Source organism: Schistocerca cancellata, chromosome 2 (assembly GCF_023864275.1).
Source record: "Schistocerca cancellata isolate TAMUIC-IGC-003103 chromosome 2, iqSchCanc2.1, whole genome shotgun sequence".
In the NCBI taxonomy this organism is placed as follows: domain Eukaryota; kingdom Metazoa; phylum Arthropoda; class Insecta; order Orthoptera; family Acrididae; genus Schistocerca; species Schistocerca cancellata.
This window is the reverse complement of record NC_064627.1, coordinates 866,632,055-866,652,569: the sequence shown is the minus strand read 5'-3', so window position 1 is coordinate 866,652,569 and position 20,515 is coordinate 866,632,055. Positions and strand designations below refer to the sequence as shown.

The 20,515-nt window shown below is 44.2% G+C and overlaps 1 protein-coding gene across 1 annotated transcript in view; it reads left to right on the top strand.

Moving 5' to 3' along the window:
* The window catches only part of LOC126159435 (voltage-dependent T-type calcium channel subunit alpha-1G-like), a 633,155-nt gene that overhangs the window by 183,646 nt on the left and 428,994 nt on the right, over positions 1-20,515 (top strand). The window contains exon 9 of the mRNA XM_049916549.1: positions 276-408. Coding sequence (XP_049772506.1) covers positions 276-408 — 133 coding nt within the window. The remainder of the gene's footprint in view (positions 1-275; positions 409-20,515) is intronic.

The following is a 20,515-nucleotide window of genomic DNA, read 5'->3' as shown; positions in this document are numbered from 1 at the left end:
ACTGCACTGCCGTTTGCAGACTCATTAGTGTAGTGTATAGAGATAATACGTTTGTGGATAGCCTTCAGACGCCGAACTGCACCTCACTTGCCTTCACAACGAAGCCCCCACCAGTATAACAGTCCCCTCCGCTACCGCGCAGTCTGCGCAGCTACGGGCCGAGTTATTTTGTGCGCGCTCTACAGGTGCAACAACGAGAAACAAACAACACGGAAGTTATTCCTGAAGTGAGTGTCAGTGTTGTGACGTTGTTGTGGCAGTGCCCGCTGTCGGAGAGCGCGTGCGGCGCCGCGTCCGAGGCGATGACGTGCCAGGAGCTGCTGGCGCTGTCCGGCGCGCTCAGCGCAGCCCTGCCCACGGGACAGCTCGCGCTCGACTCCTTCTTCTCGTCGCTCAGCAAGGGACCAGGTAAGGCAAGCCTCTCCTCTCAGTGCTACCAATAACCACTGCCTAGCAAAATAGTCATCAACTTTGACATTATATATACAATTAAGGCGACGATTGCCAATTAAGCGCAGATACACATCACGCTCGAACTCTTACGGGAATTGGCAAAATGCCACGAGTAATGGGGATAATGGGCAAGGGAAGCTACATTAGTAGTGAGTGGATAAGTGGAGAATTTGAGTCTGACGGGAGGCGTACTAGGGTCATCCGTACAGCTGCGGTGTTAGCTGTGTCTGGACGGCTTAGTGAGCAGAGCAACTGTCTAGTAAGCGGGGAATCCAGATTGGAGTCCCAGTCTGGCCCATATTTCCAATTTCCCCCATTGATTTAAATCAATGCCCACTCGTAGCCATTGTCTGTCATTCCTTTGCCCGCATCTCGTGGTCGTGCGGTAGCGTTCTCGCTTCCCACGCCCGGGTTCCCGGGTTCGATTCCCGGCGGGGTCAGGGATTTTCTCTACCTCGTGATGGCTGGGTGTTGTGTGCTGTCCTTAGGTTAGTTAGGTTTAAGTAGTTCTAAGTTCTAGGGGACTTATGACCACAGCAGTTGAGTCCCATAGTGCTCAGAGCCATTTGAACCATTTTTGTCATTCCTTTGTGTCTTAACTTTGACACTGTCACGTGACGTACGAGGGGTATTTTTGTGGTTCCGTACCTAAATCGGTTAAAACGTAATCCTCATAGTATCACGTTTTTGTCCGCCTGTCTGTGTCTCTGTAACTCTGTTAAACAGTTAACAACCCTTTTCCTGAGTAACCGGTAGCAAGTCGAAATTTATGGGACATTATAAGGTCTGTAGTCTTTTTGTGGCGTAAAAATATTAATCTTCTAAGTCAATGTAATGAAAAGATATGGATGTATACATTACGTATTTTGACAATTGTAAACACACTCATCAAAGCCTATAAGATAGTTCCCATTGACTTAGAGTCATGAAATCTGGCAGGAAACAAGACCCCACAGTACAAGTAAAGAAAAAATCCGAGAATTAATTTGTAATTATATCACACGAAAAATTTTTTTCTTACGTTTATTACCCTACTTTGAAATTAAAATTAAAACATACTCTGAAGTCTTGGAATTCCTGGGAGCGATATCTTGCCAGTAACAATGTGGATAATAGGCAAAAATCGTCGCGATTCTCGATTCCCAGGAATGGATGAACAGCGTATGTATATAATTAAACTTGTGCAGAAACCTTAGAACATGAGTCCTGCTAGCATCTAGTCATTTTTTTATTAACCTCCCATTGGTCGCGAAATGGAAACCACAACGAAAATCAAAAATGTTTTACTTGTAACATTTAGCTACACTATATATGAAGAAGGTATGGCTACCCGGCCATTGACCTTCTAGTGCGAACGCTCTCGCTATGCCCCATCTCGTACAGGACCTGGTAGATTAATCTACCACGAGTAATGAGTGTGATGGGCAAACATCTATTAGACGCACTACGAATGTAGTGGTGTGGACATGTTGGGAATGTGGGTCTCACGGGGAGCGTGTAAGGGATAAGTCCCTGCAGGCGCACTACCCTCTGTGCCCTCGGTGGCTCAGATGGATATAGCGTCTGCGATATAAGCAGGAGATCCCGGGTTTGGGTCCCGGTTGGGGCACACATTTTCAACATGTCCCCAATGATGTATATCAACGTCTGTTTGCACCTAGGTTGTCGATTTCATTATCATTTCATTAGCTACACCTTCTAGCTACTGATCTAAATAGTGGCCGCTCCGATATAGACGTTTGTCGCAGTGTCGTACCATCTTTCCAATACCCTCGCCATAGAGGGCAGCCGCCTGTGATTTCCGCCTCCTTAAGCCTTCAGCACACCGGAGGAGTTAGCTAACATTGACGTGGCGCTCTACGAGTTTTTCGACTTCACCTCCTGCCATTTCGTCACGTGAGACACAAAACAATTTCTGCGATATTTCTGCAACGTACCACGCATAGCAGAACCAAAAGGTAACAAGAATGCTTCCTGCATCACAAGTATAAAGCAAGACCCCGTACTGTACTTGTCGTGTTCAGCAGGAGTCCATATTCGGTGGGTTTTATGTTATACGTTGCCCCTATAAATATTTGCTGTTTCTAAGTAGTTGAATCTCTCGAAAGAGAATCGTTATTGGTACGATTCGTTGTAATAAAATGGCGTGAAACGTCATATTGGTCATTAAAGAACTTTCGTATTTAGTTAATTTCGCGTTATAAATCGTGTGCTAGGAGAGTAAGCCATTTGAAGGCAACGACCTATTAAAGATCCATGAATACGTATCGTTATTATTAGGATTTTTTTATAATTAAATGTCAGTAATGTCGGCGAGTAAAGTCTTTAGAAGCATAAAATATGAGGCTGCTAGAAGTTGAGATTCAGTATAGCGTAGTTGGCCGAGGTGCCACCTTACAGAACCAAGGCTGGTTCGTATCCTACTGTACAGGTATTTTTTCACTTCCCCTTTTCTAAAAAGTTGTGGGAGTTTCCTGTGAAACTGACAGGCATAATTTCTGTAGTATGTTATGTAAATATAAGTCCCCTGTCTGCCAAGAGTGAGTTTCTTCGATTTGGTGAACTTATATAAGCTAATACCCTTACTGGGTGAACATGTATCTTTCGTTTTTGTCTTATTACACGTTCACAGCTACTGAAGCTTTTATCTATGTACTAGGGTTTCCCAGAAAATAATGCACCGCATTTTTTTTTCTCATCCGGAAACATTGTTACGAATGCGAAACATTACGTATGCATTGGCTGAAGTCCCCTGAGTGAGCACGCCAAGTTTCCGTAACTTCCGACAAATAGCGTAGCTGCAGGACAGCTTCAAAATGGCGTCTGTAAGTGATGTACGTACGTTACAAGCAACGTGCCATCATTGAATTTCTCATTGCAGAGAAAGAAACTGTGGGGAATATTCACAAACGCTTGTGCAAAGTCTATGGAGCATCTGCTGTCGACAAAAGTATAGTCAGTCGCTGGGCATTGAGGGTGAGGTCATCAGAAGGCGGTTCGGCGGAGCTCCAACACTTGCAGCGGTCGTAGAGACCATCCACAGCTGTCATACCTGACATGTTGCAGCGAGCTGATGTTTTCATTCGCGAGGACATACGCATTACGACTCGGCAGTTGGCGCTGCATCTGTCAACCAGTAAAGGAAGGGTGGATGCAATTATCCGCTCTCTTGGATATTCAAAAGTGTGTGCAAGATGGGTCCCGCGGTGTCTTACTGTGGACCACAAATCGCACAGATAAAACATTTGCCTTGATTTGTTGCAACGTTTTGAAGCTGAGGTGGAGGTCTTCCCGTCCCGAATTGAGAGAGGTGATGAAACCTGGGTTCGCCATTTTGAGCCCGAAACAAAACGACAGTCAATTGAATGGCACCATTCCCACTCCCCACAGAAGAAAAAATACAAAGCAACTGCTTCCGCCTGTAAGGTCATGTTCATCGTGTTCTGGGATTGTGAAGGTGTGATTCTCATTTATGTGATGCCAAGAGGCGGTACCATTAATTCACAAGTATATGTCAACCCATTAACAAAACTGAAGGCGCGCTTCCAGCGACTTCGGCGCCACAGCAACCCAGGAGATGCAACACGATAACGCTCTGCCCCACACAAGTCTGAGGACTGCTGAACACATCGCAAAACAGGGTTGGACAGTGTTACCCCATCCACCCGACAGCCCTGACCTAGCCCCCTCGGACCTCCATTTGTTTGGGTCATTAAAGGATGTCATTCGTGGACGACATTTTGAAGGCGATTAGGAGGTGATTCACACATTGAAACAATGGCTCCGCCTCCAGGACAAGGATTGGTATCGACAGGGCATACACGTTCTTGTTTCACGCTGGAGGAAGGCCGTAGAATGGGATGGACATTACATGGAAAAATAGGATGTGTAGATAAAACACCATTCTTTCGTGTGTGTAACTCTCATTATGTTCAATAAGGAACTGTTGAAGAAAAAAATGAGGTGCATTACTTTCTGGGTAACCCACGTATACCACAGACAGAACAACATGACTAGCATACAATCAAGACAGCAGTTGTGCGTTTTAGTAGAGCTAATACAGGAATTCTACGCACGTCCACTTTCGTGAATAAACTGTATGGTTAGCGAGCAAAATAAAGCCGATAACTGCCGCAGGAGAGCGCTGACAGCGCAAAATCATGTTAACCAGCTTGTGCTCTGTGCCAATAGCGCTGTCTCTTGTGACACTGGGTATCTCATCTACATTCATGTCAGCATTAGCTTCTTTGTCCCGTGTGCCGACGGCCTTACATTGGCCTGCAGCTTGTCATCTGTGCCAAAATGCTATCCTCATAGCCAGTGGTTCATGTGAACCAAGAGATGAAAGTTAGAGCGAGCGAAGTCCAGGCGGTATGATGAGTGATCAAGCATTTCCCATCGAAGACGCAGCAGGATAATCTTCGTTGCACCTGCAGTGTATGGTCGAGAATTTTCATCAAGAAGGAAACTCATGACAGTTACATTATGTGGGCTGCATGAAATCAGGCGAAACACTTCAGCAGGACTTCACACTTGGTGGGAGACACTATTTTCTAGACATCTTTACTTGCTCACTGTGCGCTCAGAAGTCAAACATGAGACGTGACGCGATAGATTGACATATTAGACACACTGCGCTTTTGCACTGTGGTTTTAATTTCGCGATCGATAGGAGGTTGAAAACAATGGCCCTTATAATTTGAAAAATATATTTTTGTTCACAATTGCCTTCAACACACTGGCTGGACTTGCAACAGTTTATCCATTTCGACTCTAGTGGCAATTTTGGAACATGTCCATGGAAGGCAATGAAAACCTATATTTTGCTTAATTTTGAAGGAGAACCAAAGACGATTTCTTAAAGAATGTTTACTGATACAGATAAAGTTGCTGGATGTGCAACTTTATAGTAGCATCCTATTTATTAACACATTAGAGAAATCCATGCACTTTCAAATCTGTCTTTGATAATGGAGCTAGTGCTTAATGGACTTACTTGATTTTCATAGACAGATGGACTTACGGGGTTTCATTGCCTGCTATCGATATACTGTGTTTTAAAATTATGTACTACCTCGAGGAAAACGATCTATTGACGTACAGCTAGCACGGATGCAAGAAATATCGCTCTTGTGAAACGCAGCTGGCCTTTAATCCACACGAAGTACTGAGTGCTATCAACATGGGTGCCAAGCTGATTCCATCTTTCTAGATTTTTTTATAGATTTCCGGAAGACGTTTGACGCTGTTCCCCACAAGCGGCTCCTAATCAGATTTCCGACCTATGGAGTTACCGACTTGGTTGTGCGAGTAGATTCGTCATTTCCTCTATCTCTCTCTCTCTCTCTCTCTCTCTCTCTCTCTATTCGTTTAGTCAGTTCTGATTCCCCATGACCCATGATTTCTTCTATCCCGCACAATCTCCCGAAGACTTTCCAAGGTGGAATGCATTACTTATGTGATGCCATCAATGCATTTCATCCTTTTCAGTCCTCTTCACTTTATGCCTTCCATCTTCCCTAGCATAAGATCTTTTCCAGGAAATCATGTCTTCTCATGACGTGCCAAAGTAGATCAGATCAGTTTATGTTTCAGTATCACAGCTTATTTCAATTGCTGTGATGCTGAATTACGATCCTTGCAGTCCGTGAAACACTAAGGAATTTCCCCCAACACCACAATTCAATGGAGTCTATTCTACGACGTTCATCGTTCCCTGTTGCCTACACCTAACATCTGTGCATCACAAACAAAAATAGCCCATACTATACGAACAGGCCTTACTATACAGACAACCCATACTACATGAATAAATGTTGCTAAAGCTACATCTCTGCTCCTTGAAACGTTGTCAACATTCGACACTGACTTTCGACCAAGTGACAAGCCTTTCTTGATTTCATGGTTCTTCGTAATACGCGTGAAGTTTTCTAGTAAAACAAAATTTGTATTACGAGTTCATTAAGGTAGCGTTATAGGTCCCTTACTGTGCTTAATCACTATAAATGCTTTAGGTGTTTACTCTGAGACTGTTTGCAGATGATGGTGTCGTTTAGCAGCTAATCAAAAAATTGTGAGCTTCTCCATGTGAGTACTAAAAGTGTTTGTTAAATTGCGATTACACGAAAAATTGCTCAGTTTTAAACGTTGTGGGTTCAACTACATATCTAGACGTTACAGTTACAAACAACTTATATCGGAACCATCACATGGGAAATGAGTTGGGAAATACGAACCAAAGACTGGCAGAACACTTAGAAGATTCAACAAATTCATTGAAGGGACTGCCATTCTACGCTTCTCCGTCCTCTTTTAGAGCATTGATGCACGGTCTGGGTCCATGCCAAATACGGCAGACGCAGGACATTGAAAAAATTCTAATTCGGGAAGCTCCTTTTGTGTAATCGCGAAATACAGGAGAGACTGCATGAATAGGGTAAGCGAGTTCGGCTGTCAAACATAAAAACAAAGGCTTTTCTCGCTGCGGCGGCATCTTTTCACGAAATTTCAATCACCATCTTTTTCCTCAGAAGGCCAAAATATTATCTTGATTCTTATTTACATATGAGCAAATGACTGTCGTAATCAAATAAGAGAAACCAGAGCTCGCACGGAAAAATTTTGGTGATAATTTTTCCTTCCTACTATTCGAGAGTGGAATGGTCCAGAAGTAGTCTGAAACTGGTTCTATGAACTCTTTGCCAAAGACGTTAGTGTCAATTGTTGAGTAACCATGCAGATGCAGATGTATGAGTCATCGTCAGAACTAAAAATTTAGAGGAAATAAGTATTAGATATAAAAAATTTAAATGCGCAAGGTAAAGGAAAATAGTATTTTATTTTCCCCTTATCTTCCATTTTCAATTTTGTAGTATTCATGATTCCCCCTCCATCATAAAAACGACCATTTATAGGCCAACATCATTATATGTGATTATATCTTACCTGCCGCGTAAAGAACATTTAAATTTTTGTATCATAAAAATTTTTCATCGATATATATATTTAAAGACAGAATTTGTTCAATCTATTTTATAAAAATAAAGAGTCGTTAATGACACAAAATCTTGAGATGAAGAGCGATTTTACCTGCTTCCAGACCACCCCCGTCGACTGAAATAAAAACAGCAGTAAAGAAAAAATCTTACCACTGGTGCTGCATTTACCGTACATGCCAACAATACCGCCTAGCAATTACATTTTGTCGGAACCTTGCTACTGGTTTCTATCCTTCTGTTCTGCTCTTCGCCTCTTTACTTGTCATTCTGCTACTGGCACTGGTCTTGCTTGAGACGTATATACAATGAATTTCTTTTAGTCTATGACAACTGTGCTGTTGTAGGATGATCATCGTATATCTGTGTATCCACTCCTCTGAAGCTCCTACGGCACATTGTTAATAAACTGGCTTTTTGCGAAGAAATAAGTACTATTACTCAACTGTGATATTCAGCAAGTTACTAGTGCACATCTACTCTCTTACCTTCGATCGTTATTCACAAAATTTTAGGCCAAAAGCTTGCCCACCTTTGTGGAGAGAAAGTTCACTTCAACAGTGAATTCTAGCATTTATTCCTCTTTGATAACTTATTTTTAGTTTCCTTCAATGTCTCTTAGATATGGAAGTAATATCACGGTGCTATAAGCCAAAAGCGTACCTGCCGTCAACATTCACACGGTCTTTCTTGGTCTCAGTTTTCCGAAGTGACTCTTAACTCAACCCACCTCCGTATATGAAATCGTTAACACACGCTTTTGCGGTAATCCACAACTAGTGAGTAGGTGCTACGAATCTTGGGGTTGGAAGTGCTTTTCACCACCAGTATTTGGCCGGCACGAGAGCAAAGGTGACACTCTTCCACCATAGAACAGAATCAAGTTCCTAACCCCTTAGCTGTATCTCTTGAAATGTCATACGGTTTACAGTGGTTGGTATTTTGGAGGGGGGCGTTGACTTCTACAGCCTCATGCACCCTCTCCTTCACCACCCAAGAGCGCAGCGACATCGGCAATAAAATGGTTCAAATCGCTCTGAGCACTATGGGACTTAACATCTGAGATCATCAGTCCCCTAGAACTTAGACCTACTTAAACCTAACTAACCTAAGGACATCACACACATTCATGCCCAAGGCAGGAATCGAACCTGCGACCGTAGCGGTCGCGCGGTTCCAGACTGAAGCACCTAGAACCGCTGGGCCACACCGGCCGGCATATTTACTCAAATTAATGAAATTTTCCACCATATTTTTGACATTGTTCTTTTAATTTTTATTTTTTTATTTCCTGTAATGTTTTCAGTAACAAGCCTTAAATTAGTTGTAGTGTCAAATTAGTGATCCATCATCAGTTTGTGAATTTGAGAACAAACGAAAATTCCAGCTTTCAGTCTCTCTAGACTGAGGAAGGAAAGTTTCATAGAAAGCTACTTGAAGCAGTATCTGTGTTGTTGAAGTACCCTTAAAATTGTTTCATCAATCTCAGTTTGATATGTAGTGGTGGGAGTAGTAATTTTTGTGGTCTTCAAGTGGTTCATACAAGATGTTTCTAGACCAGTCACGAAATGTCTCCCATTTGGCCAAACCTTTACACTCAGATAAATTTGCTTGCCCCAGCTACTCCATTCACATATAAATCAGGGCATTTTGGTTTACCTACATTACTGTCCTAGTAAAATTCTGGTATCTAAACGTAAAATATATTCCATTCCGAAGAAAAGCTGTATGTGGTATAAGAAAATTAAGAATAGTTCTCAAAATCAGCATCTAAAAGTTCTCTGTGCACAATTCGGGTTCGCGCCGTAGATTTTCCGTGAAAATGTCGGGAGAAATGAATATCAAACGTTTCGTATTAATATGTAATTTAATAATCAATCATTTAAATACAGTGGTTGCACTGAGTAGTGCAATGGTTACAGTATAGTACGGTTTTTGACTGTTGCTTGCCGCTGCACGCCTGACGGACACACTACGTAATGGCTTTGCGCCGTTGTTTTATTTCCTTTTCGACGCTGCCATAGCTCTCGCATTCACTCGGCACTGACATAATAGGCTTTCCCAATTCCTTTTGTGGCTTAAACTAGTCCTACAAGTTGTGGAATAAGCCTCGAGTGCTGCGAAGTTTCGCTGGGCCGCCACCTGAAAGTGTTGTTCTAGGACTTGTCCTTGAAATTAATAGCCAGAAGCTTCTTCTTTAAGTTCAAAATTGTAAGTTTACCAACCTTTAATCACGTCTTTAAGATCCTGCTGGTGCTGACCAGGTCTCTTACAGTCTCTAGGTTTACAGACACGTAGTTATTACGGACATATGCGGAGCTTCATTGTTCTTCTCTCGTCACAACGTAAAAGAGCACACAGTACCTAAACTCACAAATATTATTTGAATGATCAAGATCACAAATTTTCGAAGTCTGTTGCTCATAATTATAAGCCGTGCTTTCTCAGCTTGAATGAAACGAAAGTAGAGACAACTCAAACGGTTACCGAGGCTGCTCTAGAATACAGACTAGATAACCCGAAGAAATTCCACATAAAGACCAAGAGCAGAATAAGAAGAGGGTCACACTGAACCCGAATGAACGAGGACGCAGACTGCCGGACTGTAAATGGAGCATATTTTGGCCTAATAAAGACTCGCTCCAGCATATTGTTCAATTTCTTTAATTTATAGTATCTTATTAATTCTATAGGTCATGAAATTCATCTTTTACTGGCTATTGATTTTGTCGTCATATTTTGTTTGTATTGTAGTTATCATGAGCAGCATTTACTAAAATATGCAGTACTAATTCATGTTTACACAGTTTAGAATCCCGGGTTAATAGCCACTGAATCCATTTTGGTGATTAAAATTTAGTTATTGAAAATAACACTTGCTCATTACTACGGGTGTCGGTAGATTCAGAAAAATCAGGTGATCGAAAGTATATCAACAGATTACGGAAATTTACAGTAACTTGGCTACAATTGGCACTTAAAGTTTGGATCAGGTAGAATATTTATTTAACAATATCTTTTGAATCAATTAGGTTTGGGTTAACGTAATTACTTTACTGAAAAGAAGACAAATAGCTCTTTAATTTGGAAGTGGCCTTTCCTTTTAAATTTAACCACTAGCTCATAAGATATTTCCCTATGACTAGATGTACGAACTTTTATAATTACAATAACTTTTGATTGCCATCATTTTTGAAGAAACTAATTTGCTCATTGCAACAAAGACGACAAACTGAGTGATCTCAATAATAAACTTTAGTGGTAGGGACTTTGTTTCTACATTTTGATAATATGCACACTAATTGCTTAATGTAGGAACTTAAATATCAGAATTTCAAAAAGAAAGCGAAAATTTTGTATGACCTTAATATATGATACAGGAGTGCATACAAAGTAAGATAGTGGGAGTCAGCCTACTTCGTCATAGTTTCGACGCATATTTTGCCTTTACTTACGTTTTCTGTAATTCCAGGCATATTTACGAGTCATACGATACTACGTCGTCCATTATTTTGTAATTTTCAGTTTAATATTGCCTTTCTTCCGGTGAATATTTTTATTGTCTCATTTTGAGTCCTAGCAGTGCTACTTAAGCTATTCATAATGACCTCCGAATCAATGTCTTAGCTAAACGCGTTTCCACGCTACAACAATTTATAACTTTATATAAAGCTAATTCGTAACTGTCACGTGCATGCGCCTACACTGGTACGACGACGTCACAGAACAAAACAAAAACATATAGACTATATCTATCTGTTGCGGGCTCAACCATTGTTTTCGCATTGTTAGTCTCGTAGATAACAGGGATTCAAATCTGATGGTATTTTGTTACACAACCCAATTCCACCGACGTTGGAATACATGTCAAAAAAATTTAGTTAAGAATCTAAATTTATTTTGAATCATCTAATATTATACACACTGAGGTGAAAAAAGTCATGGGATAGCGATATGTACTCGTACGTACACAAATGGCGATAGTATCGCGTACACAAAGTATAAAAGGGCATGCATTGATGGAACTGTAATTTTTACACACGTGAGTCATGTGAAAAGGTTTCCGGCGGGAATTCATAGACTTAGAACACGGAATGTAATTGGAGGTAGAGGAATGGGATATTCCATTTCAGAAGTCGTTAGGGAATCCGATAATATCAAATTTCAGGAATTACCTCTCACCATAGACAAAGCAGGGTCCGACGGCCTTCACTTAACGCCCGAGAGAGGATATTGCGGCGAAATTTGGCGTTAATGGGCTGTAACAGCAAACGACAGACGCCAGTGCCTTTGCTAACAGCAATGTCTCGATTTCAGTTGGTAAAAGCTGGTGATAAGGTTCGCGTGTGACGCAGACCCCACGGAGGCATAGACCGAATTTCTCAACAAAGCACTGCGCAAGCTTTTGGCGCATCCTTAATGGTGTGGGCTGTGTTTACATGGGCTGTACTACGTCCTCTGGTCCAACAGGCTATGTTCGGCTATTTGGATACCATTGCATTTCATGTTCCCAAACAACGATGGAATTTTGTGGGCGACAATGCGCCATGTGACTAGGCCACAACTGTTCTCGGTTGCTTTGAAGAACATTCTGGACAGAAACTTCTGGCAGATTAAAACTGTGTGCCGGACCGAGACTCGAACTCGGTACCTTTGCCTTTCGCGGGCAAGTCCTCTACCTACTGAGCTACTCAAGCACGACTGACGACCCGTCCACACAGCTTTAATTCCTATAGTACCTCGTCTCCTACCTTCCAAACACAGAAGCTCTCCTGCGTTGGTAGAGCACTTGCCCGCGAACGGCAAAGGTCCCGAGTCCGAGTCTCGGTCCGGCACACAGTTTTAATCTGCCAGGAAGTTTCATATCAGTGCACACTCCACTGCAGAGTGAAAATCTCATTCTGGAAACATCCCCCAGGCTATGGCTAAGCCATGTCTCCGCAATATCCTTTCTTCCACGAGTGCTAGTTCTGCAAGGTATGCAGGAGAGCTTCTGAGGAGTTTGGAAGGTAGGAGACGAGGTACTGGCGTCATTAAAGCTGTGAGAACAGGTCGTGAGTGGTGCATGGGTAGCTCAGTTTGGAGAGCACTTGCCCGCGAAAGACAAAGGCCCCGAGTTCGAGTCTCGGTCCGCCACACAGTTTTAATCTGCCAGGAAGTTTCATATCAGCGCTCACTCCGCTGCAGAGTGAAAACCTCATTCTGGAAACATCCCCCAGGTTATGGCTAAGCCATGTCTTCGCAATATCCTTTCTTCCACGAGTGCTAGTTGGTTGGTTGGTTGGTTGGTTTGGGGAAGGAGACCAGACTACGTGGTCATCAGTCTCATCGGATTAGGGAGGGATTGGGAAGGAAGTCGGCCGCGCCCTTTCAGAGGAACCATCCCGGCATTTGCCTGGAGCGATTTAGGGAAATCACGGAAAACCTAAATCAGGATGGCCGGACGCGGGATTGAACCGTAGTCCTCCCGAATGCGAGTCCAGTGTCTAACCACTGCGCCACCCCGCTCGGTCGAGTGCTAGTTCTGCAAGGTATGGAGGAGAGCTTCTGTGAAGTTTGTAATGTAGGAGACGAGGTACTGGCGGAATTAAAGCTGTGAGGACGGGTCGTGAGTCGTGCATGGGTAGCTCAGTTTGTAGACCACTTGCTCGCGAAAGGCAAAGGTCCCGAGTTCGAGTCTCGGTCCGGCACACAGTTTTAATCTGCCAGGGAGTTTTATACCAGCGCACACTCCGCTGCAATGTGAAAATCTCATTCTGGAAACATTCTGGACAGTTCGAGACAATGATATGACCAACCAGATCGCCCGACATGAATGCCATCGAAAATTCGTGGGACCTAATCGAGAGGTCAGTTCGTGCACAAAATCCAGCACCGCCAACACTTTCACAATTATAGACGGCTATAGGATTAGCATGGGTCAGTATTGCCTATAGGATTTGCATGGCTCAATATTTCTGCAGGGGCTTCCAACGCCTTGTTGAGTCGATGCCACACGGAGTTGCTCCATTACGCCGGACAAAAGACGGTCCCACACGATATTAGGATGTGTCCCCTGACTTTTGTCGCCTCTGTGAAGATCGGTGTTACCTTTTCCAGTATATGGGAAAACTCTAAGACAGGGGCGGGCAGGAATCCTGCACATGTGCGGTGCACTTGCACGCGTGCAGTTAACAGGTGTTCCGCGTGCACACAGGGGCAAGCTGGCCACCCGCTTATCTCCCATCCCCACCATACCTTCTGTCCGCTCCTTCCTCTGTAATGCGTTTTGTTTCCTAGCTTGCTTTATTGAGTGAATGAATAAGGTTAGTAGGAGTGATTGAAAGAAATCATGGCTTGAAAGAGTACCTATTACCTACGATACGTTTTATTTAATTATCACAGATGGAGTTTACAATACGTTTAATATCTGGAACAAAATTTCTACATACAGACAAACACAAACAGTTACGTAAATTTTCATCACTGATGTTTGCTCTTAACCGAGACTTATTAATTCAGCAAATGGTTTTCCAGCTCTCGCTATATTAAGCGCAGTCTTATAACTTGCACATACCGCTGGGCTATTATTGTTGTCGTCCTGAAAACTTGAAAACAGTGCTCCATAAAATGTTAAATCAGTTAGATGAGAGACATGACGAGAGAAAGTCGCAGATCTCTCGTGACAACGGCAACTACGAAAAATTCAAATGGTTCTGAGCACTACGGGACTTAACTGCTGTGGTCATCAGTTCCCTAGAACTTAGAACTATTTAAACCTAACTAACCTAAGGACATCACACACATCCATGCCCGAGGCAGGATTCGAACCTGCGACCATAGCGGTCGCGCGGTTCCAGACTGTAGTCCCTAGAACCGCTCAGCCACTCCGGCCGGCCATCTACGACATATTCATCTGGTATCGTCAGATCGCTCTTCTTAAGCTCAGTCAATTCCCCATCCGCTCCGAATCCGACAATAAATTGTACTCGTCCTTGTGAAATTTATTATAATGGCCTTCAATACTAAACTTCCGTTGACCAGCGAGAATACTGCCACATATTAAACATTTCGAATTTTCACGTTTTTGCACCAAGAAAAAATGATTCTCCCATTACTTTTTAAAAGATAGAAAATCTCCACTTCTTCGTTTCTTGAAATACAACGTTCCCTACATAGTGCTCGCTTCGCATCAACGTCCGCAGCTTAGCCTGGCACTACACTGCCGCAACCTACCGGCTGTCGCCACAGCCCCGGTCGACGCCTGCACGCGAGCAGCACACGTGCAGCGCTGTGCGCTCATGAGCCGCGTGCAACGTTTGCCCGCCCCTGCTCTAAGAGGACTTGACCACAGTGAAAGTTGTGTGTGTGTGTGTGTGTGTGTGTGTGTGTGTGTGTGTGTGTGTGTGTGTGAGTGAGTGAGTGTGTTTTGTACTCACCCACATCCCCACGATACGAGTAAACTAGATTCATACGCAAGTGTAGAGAGTTTGAGGAGACGCTTTGAACAAGACGTCTGATGGTGGGACACGGCGTGCGGTCGCGGCAGCGTGTGTACCCGTCTGCGGCGGCGAACAAGGCGGGACGAGACGGGAAGCAAGGCGAGACAAGGCGAGGCCCGGGGCTGTAATGAGGAGCAGTCGGCAGCCGTGATTCGGCACACGCGTGGCGCGACACCCCCGGCCCAATTACTGCGCGCGCCTGCCTGCCGCCACCTCGTTACCCTGCAGTGTGGGAGCGCGAGTATCGTGTGACAGCTGCTCGCGGCCGTGAACCGCGCCCCACTGCCAACACAGCTGCCTTTGTGCTCCCCACCGCCAGGCGGCACAGTCGAAGGCGGAGACGTCATGCGTCATCTCGAAGACAGAAACCAGAAGCTGGATAATCTCGAACATGCGATTTTATACTGCTGGTGAACAACGCAACCAGGCACAAAAACTTTAGAAAAATGTATATTTTAATGCCATTACCTACTTCAGTCTATCATGCCCATTTTCAGAAGGCTAACTTTTTAAATTAGAGTTACGTATTCGTTAGTAGCATTTCGTCCACTCCTGCCCCCTATAAGAATATTTAGAATACACTACTGGCCATTAAAACTGCTACACCACGAAGATGACGTGCTACAGACGCGAAATTTAACCAACAGGAAGAAAATGCTGTGATATGCAAATGACTAGGTTGGCGCCGATGGCGACACCTACAACGCGATGACATGAGGGAAGTTTCCAACCGATTTCTCATACACAAACAGCAGTTGACCGGCGCTGCTTGGTGAAACGTTATTGTGATACCTCGTGTAAGGAGGAGAAATGCGTACCATCACGTTCCGACTTTGATAAAGGTCGGATGGTAGCCTATCGCGATTGCGGTTTATCGTATCGCGACATTGCTGCTCGCGTTGGTCGAAATCCAATGACTGTTAGTAGAATATGGAATCGGTGGGTTCAGGAGGGTAATACGGAACGCCGTGCTGGATCCCAACGGCCTCATATCATTAGCAGTCGAGATGACAGACATCTCATCCGCATGGCTGTAACGGATCGTGCAGCCACGTCTCGATCCGTGAGTCAACAGATGGGGACGTTTGCAAGTCAACAACCATCTGCACGAACAGTTCGACGACGTTTGCAGCAGCACGGACTATCAGCTCGGAGACCGTGGCTGCGGTTACCCTTGACGCTGCATCATAGACAGGAGCGCCTGCGATGGTGTACTCAACGACGAACCTGGGTGTACGAATGGCAAAACGTCATTTTTTCGGATGAATCCAGGTTCTGTTTACAGCATCATGATGGTCGCATCCGTCTTTGGCGACATCGCACATTGGAAGCGTTTATTCGTCATCGCCATACTGGCGTATCACCCGGCTTGATGGTATGGGGTGCCATTGGTTTCACGTCTCGGTCACCTCTTGTTCGTATTGACGGCACTTTGAACAGTGCACGTTACATTTCAGATGTGTTACGACCCGTGGCTCTACTCTTCATTCGATCCCCGCGAAACCCTACTTTTCAGCAGGATAATGCACGACCGCATGTTGCAGGTCCTGTACGGGCGTTTCTGGCTACAGAAAATGTTCAACTGCTGCCCTGGCCAGCACATTCTCCAGATCTCTCACCAATTGAAAACGTCTGGTTAATGGTGGCCGAGCAACTTTCTCGTCACAATACGCCAGTCCTTACTCTTGTTGAACTGTGGTATCGTGTTGAAGCTGCATGGGCAGCTGTAACTGTGCACGCCATCCAAGTTCTGTTTCACTCAATGCCCAGGCGTATCAAGGCCGTTATACGGCCAGAGGTGTTTGTTCTGGGTACTGATTTCTCAGGATCTATGCACCCAAATTGCGTGAAAATGCAATCACATGTCAGATGTAGTATAATATATTTGTCCAATGAATACCCGTTTACCATCTGCATTTCTTCTTGGTGTAGCAATTTTAATGGCCAGTAGTGTATTTCAGTATTCAGATTTACCGCCACCTTCTACATTGTGTGAACAGCAAAAACATGACAACGTGCCTGTATTTCATTAGATAAAGTGTCTTATACACTTACAGTTGGTGCGGGGGACGCTGTTTATTTTCTTTTCGTGTAATATGTTTCCACGGACTCCATTTTGAACGCTGCAGCTGCCTTTTGTTCGTAACTTGCAGCTCCTTTGTCCGCCTTTATATACTGGGTTGTTATAATTAAAGTGCAGCAGTTCAAAAAAGAAGTCCATTATGGGCTGTACTTACCGTATGGCAATAGAACTGGTAGATATTCTAATTCGTTAATGCGGAAACGATTTACGCTAGAAAGAAAATTGTTCCAATAATGGCCACCAGCTCCAAATATGGCGCTGTGAATGCAAGAAAAACGCGTAATGGGTTAGCAACCGAGCGTAGGCATAAAATGTCAAACAAGTGAGAAAGGCATAATGATGATTTTATTACTGGACGTTGATTACAAAATTTGTTCAGTGTGAGCAATGGAGACGTCGACGATATACTGTACGGCGCCAGGTTTGTGCCTGGTGGCCGAAACTGGAAATGATTTTTTTTTTCAGCGTAAATCGGCTCCGCACCAACGCATTAGTATACCTACCAAGTTTTGCTGCCATACGTCAATTACAGCCCACATTGGACCTCCATAAGCAGCTCCACTTTAAATATAACCACCTGCCATGTGGAAGAACAGAATCAGTGCAGTAATATAGCTGTACGTGGAGGCATAACAGACATTTTATTCAGTGTGCATGTGCAATACAATAGGAAGAATAAGTAATTACAGTTTAGGTGATTTGATTGCAGGAAAAAGATCCTAACGCGGTTGAGTATCTAGTCGAACTGGCTTCAGAACACGGAAAAAGATACGACATTACACGCTGTTTCGAGTCCATGCCATTTGTCAACTGTAGTGACCAACGAGCGTTGCGTACCAGATCCTCTACAGCCCATTACCAGATGTTTTCAGTGGATGAATTGGCTTGGGAAACAACTGCTGATTGCTGGGAAACAACCGAAAATTGCTACGGACCACCCGACCAATTATAGTGAAAGGAAATGTAGAGGTTGGGACGTGTTAACTGCAAAGAGGCCTGTGTACGAATGCTCTGTATGCATTCGACAGTTCATGCAGTAGCGTGTGTGACGAAGGTTATTGTGGAACCGATTAGTGTGACATTCCGTGTGGTACTCCAACATCTCTGGAAGACGGTGACGTGCAGATGGACGGCTCTAAGCCGGTCAAAGTGTCACTATTGTGACCACAGTAATTTCGCGATTAAAAAATACCGCCGAAGGTGTAAATACTGTGCGAGAGCACGCCCTTTGTCGTAGACGGACCATCACACCGCAAGAGGATTGATACATAGGTCTACTGGCGAAAAGAAACAGACTCACCCTCCCAGGCACGCCGCTGCAGACTTTGCAACCGCTATCGGTACACGTGTCTCTGCTACAACCATTTCGCTGCCATTAAATCAGGCCGATTTTATGCTAGAAAGCCTGTTAAGTGCATTCCGCTTCAAAAACGCCACCAGCGAGAACGAGTTCGTTGGTGTAAGCATGTTGGTTGGGGCCAGCAATAACGGTCCAGAGTGATGTTCTCCGACGAATCCCACTCCCAGTATGGCCACAACTTGGTGGTGAGAGAGAACTGAACACGTTATATCACAGATGTTTAATGAATATCTACTGTATGGCTTAGACTTTTGGCGTGGGCAGTAACTATGCACAATGGCCGAACGCTGCAGCATACCATTACAGCACAGCGATATTGCAGGGAGATTATTCTGGATCATATCCGTCTGCTTAGGGGTGCGGTAGGTACGGACTTCTGTTTATGGATGTAAGTGCCTGTCCACACAGGACCTTGGAGGTGTCGAGCAAATTTGAAAGTGAAGATATTGAACGTGTGGAGTATCCTACGTACTCTCCCAGATCTAAAACCTGTAGAGCATGCCTGGCATGCTCTTGGTTCCTCTTGGCGCCTCCCAGGACGGCCATGAGGGACGAGTGAGACAAGGAGAAGCAACCGGTACCGAAGGTGACTGCCAGACGATTCTACTGCCGCCAACATACATTGCCCGCAACTACCACGAAGATGACATACGAGAAATGAGGGCTCATACGCAGGCATATAGATAGTCGTTTTCCCTCTCTCTATATGCAAGTGGAACAGGAAAGGATATGACTATAGTGGTGCACGGTACCCTCCGCAACACGCACATTGCGCTGGCTTGCAGAGTATCTTTGTACAAGTAGATGTAGAGCTCCGTAACAGTTTGTTAGCTAGCATGAATAAGTGCAAAATATGCATTGGTGCCAGAGGAAGGCATATTCCGTACTGAGTGTCCTATATCGATAGTCCTGTTGGGAGTCTGAATTTTGTCAAACATGAACGTTATTTATATCTGTTAGGCTGCTTTCGCATGTGGTGAAATCTGTACAATTCTTCGTTGTACATACGAGGGCTTTTTGGAAAGTAAGATCTGATCGGTCGCGAAATGGAAACAACAGTGAAAATCGAAAATGTTTTTAGCAACAGTTAGCTACACCTTCCAGTTGTTTCTTTACATAGTTGCCGCTCCAATTGAGAGATTTCTCGGAGCATTGTACAGACTATCCAGTACCCTCGTCAGCGAAAGCAGCTGCCTGTGCTTTCTACCAATAGTCTTTGCTTATCTGCAGCTTGTTGGCTGTGCCAGCACGTTGTCTTCATAGCCAGCGGATCATGTGGGAAGAGACGAAAGTCAGAGGGAACCAAGTCCGGACTGTATGGAGAGTGATCTAACACTTCCTATCAAACATGCTGCAGCAGGTCCTCATTGCGCCTGCAGTGTACGACCGAGAATTGTCATGAAGAAGGAAATGCGTAACAGTTACGTTGTGTTACGGGCTGCATGAAATCAGGCGAAATCTCTCACAGGCACTCACACTTGGCGGGAGTCTCTACGCGTCGTCACGTGCTCACTACGCATGCAGAACTGGAAAGAGCGATACGACGCGATCGAGGGCCATATTAGAGAAACTACCCATCAAATTTGTGCAAAACTTCAGCAGATTTTCACTGTGATTTCCATTTCACCATAGATTGGACCTTACTTTCGAGAGAGGCGTCATTACTACGTATGCTGTGTTCCATGTTGTCCAACATAGCCTTGATTATTCCTGCCCTATAATGTCTCTATTCATTAGCAGTTGTCAAACAGTGTACCTTATTACTGCAGAAACTGAAAATGCAGATCTTAGTATCATAAACTGCAACAATTCAGATCTTTTAAAGTTATGTTTTTAAAATGTTTCGTTACCTATCCGAGCAAATATGCAGTGCTAAGTCATTGCTAACTGATGTTAAGCCCACTTAGAGAATGAGATTTTCACTCTGCAGTGGAGTCTGCGCTGATATGAAACTTCCTGGCAGACTAAAACTGTGTGCCAGACCGAGAGTCGAACTCGGGACCTTTGTCTTTCTCGGGCAAGTGCTGGCAGAAGTAAAGCTGTGAGGACGGGGCGTGAATTGTCATGAAGAAGGAAATGCGTAACAGTTACGTTGTGTTACGGGCTGCATGAAATAAGGCGAAATCTCTCACAGGCACTCACA